The 12,050-nt window shown below is 36.8% G+C and overlaps 2 protein-coding genes across 6 annotated transcripts in view; both read left to right on the forward strand.

The window, feature by feature from the left end:
- The window catches only part of efr3bb (EFR3 homolog Bb (S. cerevisiae)), a 1,037,141-nt gene that overhangs the window by 604,428 nt on the left and 420,663 nt on the right, over nt 1-12,050 (forward strand). The window lies entirely within an intron of this gene.
- The window catches only part of LOC147839449 (uncharacterized), a 39,556-nt gene that overhangs the window by 1,987 nt on the left and 25,519 nt on the right, over nt 1-12,050 (forward strand). For 2 of the 5 annotated variants that reach the window (XM_087299003.1, XM_087299004.1), the window contains exons 1-7: nt 28-227; nt 830-896; nt 1,253-1,379; nt 3,611-3,718; nt 4,348-4,384; nt 4,505-4,573; nt 7,560-7,631. Coding sequence is in view for 3 of the 5 variants with exons in the window: in XM_087299001.1 (XP_087155127.1) it covers nt 3,713-3,718; nt 4,348-4,384; nt 4,505-4,573; nt 7,555-7,631 (189 nt within the window). In the remaining 2 variants the exon portion in view is untranslated. Of the gene's footprint in view, nt 1-27; nt 228-829; nt 897-1,252; nt 1,380-3,610; nt 3,719-4,347; nt 4,385-4,504; nt 4,574-7,554; nt 7,632-12,050 lie in introns of those variants that run through there. The other 3 variants (XM_087299000.1, XM_087299002.1, XM_087299001.1) reach the window with 2 other exon arrangements.

The following is a 12,050-nucleotide window of genomic DNA, read 5'->3' on the forward strand; positions in this document are numbered from 1 at the left end:
TTCCCAGCCAACTGATACGTGATTGGTCAGTTTTGCGCTGTGTATTTTTAATCTTCTCTAGTTAGCGGTTGTGTGTTTCCTTCACGGGTGTTTTTGGAGCAAAATAAACAGATTTTTCAGGAAATCTTTGTTTGACTCGTAAATATTTCCTGTTTGATGAATCATTACTGGTCTTTTAGTGAACTCGAGATTCGTTTTTAATCAGAGTCGTGTAAATACATGTACAGGTAAGATTTGTCTTAGCATTTATTTTGTAACGTTACTTCACATGTAAGTTTTTTGCGATAAGCGCTTGTATACAAATTAAACACGAGATATTATCGTGTATTTCTATTAAAATCAGCAGATCTGCATCGTCAAACTCCATCTAATGTTATCCTGCAAATACAGAAGTAACGTTAATGTGATGCTGAGATTAATAAAATGGCGGCGTGTCTTACTGATTCCTGTTTGGCTTTATAAATTACTGGTTCATCATTAAAATTTGTTCTGTTATTTGACAACAAAGAGATTAAATATATAATAATAATGATGTTATTAATAATGTTTAATGTTCAATATTGAATATAGACACTTATGTTTCACATCTATTTGTTAAAAGAATGACAAATGTTGGATTTATTAACTGTATTATGAAAATAACTATTAATGAAGTGTTTGAATTATGTAAACATTATATATGTGGTTTTGGTCTGTCCTGGATTCAGTCAGTGTCCTGGACTATCACTTTCTCATGTTGGATTTTGAGAAATCTGGTGTCTATCTATGCACATGTCTGAGTGTCTGTAAGTCATAATAATATTAAACATTGCTGTTCTTGGTTTAATAGGATGCAGAGGAATATACACAGAGAATGTGATGCGACTGAGGGCAGAACACAACTCCAAGCACCACAAGTATGTAGAGAGCAGATTATTGCATGTTTGTTGAGAATTGTTTCTGAATATTTATTACAGGGATCATGATGTGGATTATGATCTTAGATGTTCATATAAAAAAAGGGGTTTACAAACATATAGTGTCCAGCATAAATGAGTATAGTGTGTCCCCTTCTGTATTGCAAAAAAAATACTAACACCTTAATTAAAAAGTCAACATTTAAAACAGTTAAAGAGTATGCTCATAACATTTTTAGGATGATAAAATCATATATTTAATTTCAGTGAGATATATACATACAGGAAGGTCTTTCATTTGTCCTACCTTCAGTTTCTAAACCATATTTTGGCGTATTTCTGTCTTTAATCCACAGCAAAGTGTGAATGCGAGAGAAAGTGTGAATGCGGGAGAATACATATATTCAAATGCACATGCATGGCTGAGATCGCATCACGTCTGCATCCAGACATTGTTGGGCCTGAGTTAGAGAGAAGCTAACAGTAAGACTGAAAACACCCAAAGACAAGAATAATTATGCAAATAAACCAATTCACTTTAAAGATTCATTTACACAGAAAGCAGTCATAGTAAAAAGAAAAATATATTTGGCATTTCACCTGTTTTTATTGTATTTTTGATCTAATAAGCGCTGCCTTATGGTGAGCAGAAAATATTTTTCCCTCAGAAACAATAAACAAAATATGAATGTTTCCAAGTTTTTGACCATTAGTGTTACATGTTAAGCATTATCTTATTTAAATCATTCATTCATATGTGCAAGGAAAGGAATGCATGGAGTTACTCTCTCAGGGCTTTATAGCAACAGGTGACACATAAAAAATGTATCTAGAAAAATTAAAGGTTTAATCTCTGACATCTGGAGTTTAAAACGCAGACAAGAGAATATACGCTCACCGGCCACTTTATTAGGTACACCTTACCACTATTAGTTAAGGCCCTCTTTTCCCTTCAGAACTGTTGTAATCCTTCATGGCATAGATTCAACAAGGTACTGGATATATTCCTCAGAGATTTTGGTCCATATTGACATGATAGCATCACGCAGTTGCTGCAGATTTGTCGTCTGCACATCCATAATGCTAATCTCCTGTTCCACCACTTCCCAAAGGTGTTTTATTGGATTACGGTCAGGTGACTGTGGAGGCCCTTTGAGTACAGTGAAGTTATTGTCATGTTCAAGAAACCAGTCTAAGCTGATTCACGCTGTATGACATGGCACATTATCCTGCTGGAAGTATTGTGCGCAATAATTGTGTGCAATAATTCTCAGGGAGGCTGTGGCCTTGATACAATGCTCAATTGGTACTAATGGGCCCAAAGTGTGCCAAGAAAATATCCCCCACACCATTACACCACCAGTAGCCTGAACTGTTGATACAGGGCTGGATAGATCCATGCTTTCCTGTTGTTGAACTCAAGTTCTGACCCTACCATCCGAATGTCGCAACAGAAATCAAGACTCATGCAAATTGTAGCCTCAGTTTCTTGTTCTTAGCTGACAGGAGTGGCACCTTGTGTGGTCTTCTGCTGCTGTAGCCCATCTGCCACAAGGTTGGACATGTTGTGTGTTCAGAGATGCTCTTCTGCAGACCTCTGTTGTAACGAGTGGTTATTTGAGTTACTGTTGCCTTTTTATCAGCTCGAATTAGTCTGGCCATTCCCTCTGACCTCTGGCATCAACAAGGCATTTGCGCCCACAGAACTCCGCTTACTGGATATTTTCTCTTTTTCAGATCATTCTCTGTGTAACCCTAGAGATGGTCATGCGTGAAAATCTTTGTAGATTAGCAGTTTCTGAAATACTCAGACCAGTCCGGTTGGCACCAACAACCATGCCACTTTCAAAGTCACTTAAATCACCTTTCTTCCCCATTCTGATGCCCAGTTTGAACTGCAGCAGATCGTCTTGACCATGTCTACATGCCTAAATGCATTGAGTTGCTGCCGTGTGATTGGATGATTAGAAATTTGCGTTAATGAGCAATTGGACAGGTGTACCTAATGAAGTGGCCGGTAACTGCATATTATCTGATAAAAATTCAAACATGTTTAATAAATGTTACACAATTACTTATAAATCTTTATTCGATAGTTTTGATAGTTGCCATAATAGTATCTGTGTACATGCTTCATTTTTATCTCTATCATTCAGAAATTTAACAACCTAATTATTGTGTAATACAGTTAGGATGCACTAGAATATTTTTATGCACAATTTTTGAAAATTATAAATGTTTCTAATTGAATAATGAGCATGTGTATTGCAGAGATTTTATTAACACTTTTATTAAACCGTTAACACAAGAGTGAGCTCACAATATTTACATGATAATAAAACACGACACTCAAATTCAACAAGGTATTGTAAATACAATTACTCCCCCTTGTAATCTAATCTCAATCTGTTATTTTGGATGCATGGCATCCATGAATTTTCCTGTTAATTAAAATTTTATTTAATGTTTTCTCTTTACACATTCAGTGAGGTGCACTCATTCATTATATTATTTTTATTAAAATAGTTCCAGTTTTGCCAATAAAACAGATTTGCAGAAGTATCTATATTTATATAATCAATATAAAACAGTCATTCACAGTTAATCAGCAGTCTGAGATGTTTTAACCGTCTGTTTATTTCTGATGCTGGGATTCTCCTGATGTTTGACACAAATGAGCTGTTTAAAGTTTCTCTCTTTGTTCTGTTTTTTAGCAGACTCAAGCGTATGGAGAACATTAGAAACTGGACACATATACCACATCCACAGCAGACATCTTCAGTGATTATCATCGCTTGTATTCATTTTCAGAGGAAATGCAGGTAAAAAAAACAACTGTTATTCATCTTAGAGTGTGTTCTTGATAAACATTAAAGCATTTCACTTTATTAACACTCCTGATAACACTGACTGTGGCTAATAAAATGAGTAACACATCAAATCAAAAACCAGATTTTTTTGTATTTCCATTACTATGACTGAACTTTAAATAGATTTACATTTAGCAGAGGATTTTATCTAAAGCATGAAGATAATAGAAGCACTTAAAATCAACAGAAAACAGCAAGATGTAGATGCAGTGACAAATCTTAGTTATTTTAGCTGTGTGTATTTTTATTATCTTGAAATAAACAAGGTAGCAGGACAAACAGAATAAACAGTTAAAGAATACATTAGGGAGTGCTATTGTTGGAGTGTCAAAGATATTTGATATGTTTTCAAGGCCTGTAACTAAGATTTCAAGTGAATTTAAACTATTTGGGCTCAAGAAAGTATTAAGTTAGCCACTTTAAGAAAGAATGATTGTGTTTATTTGTACAAAAAGACTCCATGAGCTGTTTTTTACAGTTGATTATTGAATTCCTTTACCTCAATACTTGACAAAAAACATAAAGTGCTGTTTATTTCAGTTTTATCATTGTTTTCATCCGTGCTTTAATATATTTTTCAGGTAATTTTGTATATTTTTATGCACTCAACTGTAAAATGTAAGTAAAATGATGAATTCTTTCCAAACAGTGTTACTACAGTTATCTTGTGAAATTATATTCATGTCACAATATAGAAATAGCAGAAAAACTCAATATTGACATGTCTGTTTTTTCCAGTATCGTGCAGCCCTACCAGAGACTCAGCTGGAGTTAAGCAGGTCATTCCAGCTGGACGGCACATTAAAGGTAAAAGTTCTCGCAATTGATTTTGTACACATTTAAGCCACAAGCCTGAAATAGTGTGTTTAGGTAAAGGGTTGCAAATAGTGGATAGCTAATGCTTTACAATCATTGAGTCTCATTCACTAAACATACACAAAATTTCATGCATAAAATAGACATTTAAAATAGAGGAATAAATCGTGATTAATCAGGAACTTTCATAATAATATTTATTCTAAATGAACAACAACTTTTACCACATATACGCAATAATCATTTATGACTGGGGCCTTATAAGCATGTTTAAAGAACCCTACATATATTTAATATATACCATATGTTATTTACTGGGAAAAGTAATATAGATCCGCTGACTGTTGATTAGATCTACCTTATGTAAATAGTGATTTTGTGTCTCATCTTGAATGAAAATTTACTCACTATTTATTTACCTTCTCGCGGATCTAAACTTTTATAAGTTTCTTTATTCTGTTGAACATAAAGAGGATATTGTAAACATTCAAAGATCCATAATAGGAAAAACAAATGATATGAAGTCAGTGGTTAAGTTTGAAACAAGTAAAGGGTGAGTAAATGATGACAGGATTTTAATTTACTATTAAACTCTTCCTGTAAAATGGCTCATTTGCTGGCTCGTATTTCAGCATCCAAGCTAAAATCAATACAGAGTTTCTTATGTCTATCGTCTTGGTTTCACATTAACAAGTACATTTTGCATGGCCTGATGTGCTGAAATGTCTTTCAGAGGTTGTGCTAGCGACAGACACACAAAGATCATTTTGTATTAAATCACTCATTATTGCGACCCATTGTGATTTTTATATGCACATTAACAATATTTATTTTGCACATCACTTGTGAAAAGTCAAATATATGTCAGGTTAAATTTGATTTCTCATGTCATGATTTCTTCTCTTCAACTAAACTTCTCTGACCACATTTCTAGAACTGTTCGATCGTGCAGATTCGCACTCTATAACATCAGAAAGGTCCGACCCTTCTTATCTCACCATGCAGCTCAACTCCTTGTACAAGCTCTTGTTCTCTCTAGACTGGATTACTGCAACTCTCTTCTAGCGGGGCTTCCAGCTAACTCTATCAAACCTCTTCAGCTGCTCCAGAACGCAGCAGCATGAGTGGTCTTTAATGAACCTAAAAGAGCACATGTCACTCCCCTGCTCACTCGTTTGCACTGGCTGCTAGTTGCTGCTCGCATCAAATTCAAAGCTCTGATGTTTGCCTACAAAGTGACTTCTGGCCTTGCTCCTTCTTATCTGCTCTTACTTCTGCAGATCTATGTGCCCTCCAGAAACTTGCGTTCAGTGAATTAACATCGCCTCGTGGTTCCATCCCAAAGAGGGAAGAAATCACTTTCCCAAACTCTCGCATTCAATCTGCCGAGTTGGTGGAATGAACTTCCTAACTGCATCAGAACGGCAGAGTCACTCGCTGTCTTCAAGAAACGACTAAAAACTCAACTATTTAGTCTCCACTTCACTTCCTAATCTGCAATTGCCTCTCTGGCTATACCCCTAACTGTACTAAAAAAAAAACCCTGAAACTTGTCTACAGCACTTATTCATTGTTGCTCTTATAGTTGTGTAAATTGCTTCCTTGTCCTCATTTGTAAGTCACTTTGGATAAAAGTGTCTGCTAAATGACTAAATGTATATGTAAATCTCTTTAAGTGATGCCAAGCAGTAGCTATGTTTCCATTTAAAGATGTGAATTAGATTTATGTGCTAAACTGGAATATTACCTAAAACCCATTTGCAAGTAAAGCACAGTTTCTATCCAATAAGTCAAACAGAACCAAGGAGTCACTTCCTGAAAAACTGATATTTATTTGATAAATGTGTTTCCGTCATAGTTTATGCACGTGTATGTCTTATCAGATAAAGTGTAGAGGAAATATACAGTGTTAACCCAAAAAATAACCCAGTCTGTCAGATGAAGAAGAGCTGGGGTCAGAGATTTAATTAAAAAAGAAAGTTTACTGAAAATAGTTCGCAAATTCAGCAGCAGAAGCCAGCTTTAACACTGACAAAGATTTTGTAGGCCGCTCTGCTTACAATCTCAAAACGACAACAATTGTACTCTCACATTTAACCTGATTGGTTAAAACACAGATAGACTTAAACAAAAATTCTGTGTGTGTTTGTGTGTAATTCTTAATATCTTCCAATGATTAGGTCACAAGTCAGAAAGCCACTAGGATATTCAGAGCTGACCTCAGACCTGTAATACTGATCCACAAACGAATAGAACACACACACTCACACTTGACACAACTTTAAAAGATTTCATGCATTTAATGGCAAATAACTTAGCAAACTCGGTTGTTTCCAATCCTTCAAGAGTCCAGGTCCACTCGAGATCTCCATGACATCTGACCTAGCTTAATAGATCCTGAAGAAACAAATTGTTTGGCATACAGGAAAAGTAATCACACACATACTATTCCAGTAGTACTCTGAAAAGGGATGACACTAAGGTCATCATATAATCTATATCCTTAAACATAAACTTTACTCATAATCATTAAGACATGAGAAATTATATATGTTACTGCATCCTGAAGTGGACATCCATCAGAAAACCCATGCCTTCAATTGTATCCTACTCAGTTGTACACACAATTTTTTTAATGCTCATTTTCCAAATGTATGCACACCTTATATGATATTCCAAAATGCAGATAAATAGGTGGATTATATTATCACAGAATTTAATCGCCATTCTGCGCTCACAGACACCATTCAGAAGGATTTTCAGAAAAGTGTTTCACGCTTATCTTTAGTCATTGTGTTAGTGGTGTGAATGGTCCTTTAGTCAGACTATACAAAATATCTTGATTAATAACATGAAGGCATAACTTTTTGTTAAAAAATGTGACTTTATTGCAAATTTAGTGCAAAATCATAACTTTCCTCAGTTGTGAGGATTGTCACCCAAGGCTGATGTCTGTTTTTGTCTGTTTTCAGCTCAGCACCACCTTCAGGATGGGCAGTTTCCAGTGGGACCACCTGGAGGAACGGACCTCGCCACCTATATATACAGGGTTTGTCATTCTCATCCACTATGAAATCATCTTGTATTAAAGCAAATATTAAAGGGTTAGTTCTGGAGATGCGCGGATGGGCTATTATTTCATCCGCAACCGCATGACAAAATTCATCATCCGTCCGCCATCCATCCGCACTAACATTTTTGACCAAATTTTAAAACCGCACCCGCCCGCCATCTGCTGACTGAGCTCTTTATTTGAATGGCTTATTCCTTTTTATTATTAAATGAATGTTTCTTTATTGATTATTAGAAAATAGAGAATGACTTTAATGACATGCAGTTAATTCAAACGTGCAAGTCAAATCCAGCATTAATTGACGCTTTGAAGTGACACTAAACAATATAAGGACGTGTCGTTTCACTTGATTCAATTCCTCGGTCCTTGAGTCTTTTCCTTGCGTCCTTCCCTCGCATCCTATAGGGGTGGAAAGACGAGGAAAGAAAGCAAGGAAAGGAAACGAAGATACACAAATAAGAAATGAGAAGCACCCTATAAAGCTCTCAGAATATCAGCAGTGAACTCCGTCTCCAATTGGCGCACACTGACAAAAATAAATAAATAGCCTAAATTAAACACACTGTACTGTACAATTTTTTTATTATTATTGTAGCCTAATAGAAAACGCATTTTGACACATCATTTCAACATTCAGACGAGAGCGCCTGGCCCTGCTGCGCTGAAGGAGCGCTCGCTCGCAGCACTTGTTGCTGGAATGCATAGAATTCTCTTGGCAAGGAGCTGTAGTCGTGGGAATGACTGGCCTTGTTTCTCCTAAAAGGAAAGTAGATTTTCCTCTGCTGATCCGTCTACACGGAAGTTTGTTAGGGAATACTTCTGTACTTCATCCAGAATTAGTGTATCCGATTCCTCCTCTCATTCTGTGAAGTCAGTTCTAGGCTTTTTCGTTGGTGCGCCAGCTATGTTCACAAAAACAGTACAACCGCCGACCACCGAATTTAATTAAAATTTTATTTTTCGTCACGTCATCCACCCGATCAGCGGTTTATCCGCGGATTCCGCGGCTGTAACCGCCATCCACGCATCTCTAGTTAGTTCACCTAAAATGAAGAGTGTGTCATTATTACTTACTGTTGTTCAAAACCCCTTAAGAGCTTAATTTGTCTTCAGAACACAAATCAAGATATTTTTAGTGAAATCTTAGAGCTCTCTCATCTTCCATAGACTAGGTTCATAACTGCGTCAACTGTCCAGAAAAATACCAAACATCATCCTTAAAACAGACCATGTGTGTCTTCAGTGGTTCAATCAGAATTTTATGAAGCTTAAGAGAATACTATTCTGTAATTATTCTATAAAAGAATACTTTTAGGCTATTGTTATTCAACAGTTTCTTCCCCTTAGTTTCAGTAAAGGACGCACATTCATGTGTTGTGCTTTTAGCGTAATACCTGTACCTCTGATGCGACTGTGCTTTTTTTTTAACAGAGGAAGTCGTGTGCTGGCATCAGAGAGGTGTATGTCACTGCATAGTGCTTGTGAACATGCATCATATATTGACACTGGGGAGAACAAACTGTTGAATAAACCAAAATGTTGTACATTTTTGCTCTAAAGGTGTAGGGCAGGGGTCACCAACTTCGGTCCTGGAGGGCCGGTGTCCCTGCAGGGTTTAGCTCCAACTTGCCTCAACACACCTGCCTGGGTGTTTCAAGTATGCCTAGTAAGACATTGATTAGCTTGTTCGGGTGTGTTTGATTAGGGTTGGAGCAAAAATCTGCAGGACACTGGCCCAACAGGAACAAGTTTGGTGACCACTGGTGTAGGGAATTGAACATTAATATGAACAATTTACTAAGAATATATATATTTTGGTTAAATATATTTCAATAGAAGCTGTTATTTTGATAGTTTATTGATTAATAATTTGTTTTGTGGCTAATAGAAATTCAGATTGGTTAATAACTTGGCTAGTTAAATATTTATAATTTAAAATAAGCTGATTTAATTTTTTTATTTATTAGAAAAAATGTGGCAAGAAGAAGTTCTGTTTTGTCAATTACTTGTCCAGTTTTGTTGCCGAATTGGAAACCCTATATATATTGTAACCACTGGGGAGTCGGGGTGACAACGAAGTGAAGAACCACGTGCAGTTTATTTAGAATAGTCAGGGAGGCAAAGGTCAAACAAGAACACACAGTACAATAAGGATTACATAGTGGGGATCACAGGCAATATAGTCGGTACAGGCACCAATAACAAAGACGAGTAAACAAGGCTAGGGTCAAGAAACACAGAAAGACTAAACTAGGAAAAGCTTTGTTGTGTTACAATAACAAGACTCAGTAAAGTGTGTGGGACTGTAAACGGTTTATATAGTCTGTGTAAGCTGTATATATACAAAGAGAATAAAGTGCTGCTGAAACAGATCACATTGTCTAGAAATATATTTATACATCAGTTCTGTCTGGTCTCAAATCTGATTAGCTGTTCGCCGTGAGGTATTTTTAGTAATATCAGCACCCGTACAGCCTCTTTACCCTTTGTGTATTACTCCACCTGCATACAACCAGCAACAAGCAGAGAGACACTACAATTTGAAAAATAATACTGCTATTAGACAACAAAATTTACTTTTGAGGATTTTTAAGTAGAGAATGTAGTTGCTTAGATTGCAACTATGCAGTTTATTTGTAAGAATAGTGCCTATTTTAAAATATTTACAATTTCGAGTTCGTCGGCGGCCATTAGCCTGCCATTGAGTAGACCAAAGACGGTTGACGTTTTCTATCCACAAGATGGCGTTAGAACCGCATAATAAGCTCTTGTTTAGAAGATTATAATAGTCTGATTTCTAACAACAGCTTATCAAATTATTATTCAATAAGGGTGTCACGATTTTGATTTTTTATCGAAATTGATCGAAATTTATGCTCAACTTCGATTATCGAATCAAAAAAAAGAATCGTCGATGCTGCCATGCCCCCATGTCACGTCAGCTTGGCTTGCCAAGCGGGAAAAAACAGGCTTGTTGAAGGGCTTGTTAAACTGCAGACGCAGGAGACCCGTCGACACAACTTAAACCCTCTCCTCTTTCAATGAAGTCGCCGGTGTGGAAGTATTTTGGATTTCCAGTGAGTTATGTTGACAACGTTCGTGTTGTCGACAAAAAAAAAAACAAAAAACACAGTTTGCAAGCTCTGCTATGTACGTATTACGGTTGGGTTGATCGACAATGGGCGCATCGCGATCCTCCTCCCCGCACCCGTTGCACATCAGCTCGCGAAAAATACACACTCAGGCCCTGTTTACACTAATATGTCTTTGTTTTTAAATGGCATTTTAGAACGACAACGATCCACATCCACACTGGCGTATAGCATTTCTAAGAAGCCCTCCTTCCTCACTACTGCTGAAAACGCACATCACGTGACCACACACACTCATTCACACAGACACAGACGCACACACAGACAGCGGGTCCAGGCAGTCAGCTTTTACACTTGTACTTAGTCATTTTAGCGAACACCTCAGATACTGTTGGCTGGTTCCAGTTGGTTGTGCACCTTTTTTACCGACGCCATTATAACGACACAGATCACTGCCTATTCACGAGTCCCGCAGAAAAAAGTGATTGACAGGTGGTAATTATGCTTGTAACTAACCTTTATTCATTTACTGTATGATTTGTTTATGGGTAAAACAAAGACCATTCAAGTCAGTTAATTTAAACGGTAGGCTACTAATAATTAATTCGTTATTAATTAATTTAATTAATTAATTAATAATCGAAAATCGAATCGAATCGTGACTTTAGAATCGAAAATGTAATCGAATCGAGTATTTGGAGGATCGTGACACCCTTATTATTCAACTGGTAAGCATACCAGCCAACACTCCCATTTTATCCTTGGAGTATCCTGTATTTCAGATCTGCCGCAACCATTCGGTATTTTATTACTTCCAGAAAACTCCCGTAATTTCCATAGACTGTAAAATATATGGACGTAGTATCCGTGACGTCACCCATAGGTTTGTGAAGAGCGCAAAAGAAGCCACAAGTAGGCGCAGCCAACCATCGCCATTTTGTTCACACGTATCAAACAAGGGCAAAGAGGCGGAGAGTGAGAGAAGCTACAGACACCTGCTGGCATTTAGCTTGGGCCTGGCAGACATGCTTTACTTTGGGAGAAACGCTTAATACTTTATTACATGCGACTTGTTTGTGTTCTGACCACATGTGCTTAGTACAAGTAGTACAAGTGTTTAGACTTTTAAAAACACTGCTGTAATACACAGAGTCACTAAACATTGTTCTTATGACGTTTTTCAACAGAAGGAAAACGCGAAATACATCCAAACACTTCAAATATAGTCTGTGTTAGTAAATGCAAGGCTATTGATGGAAATCCAGGCATAAAACTAGAGCCTACAGCTAATGAATCTAGCAGA

Source organism: Danio rerio, chromosome 20 (assembly GCF_052040795.2).
Source record: "Danio rerio strain M-AB ecotype USA chromosome 20, GRCz13ab, whole genome shotgun sequence".
NCBI classification, from domain to species: Eukaryota; Metazoa; Chordata; class Actinopteri; order Cypriniformes; family Danionidae; genus Danio; species Danio rerio.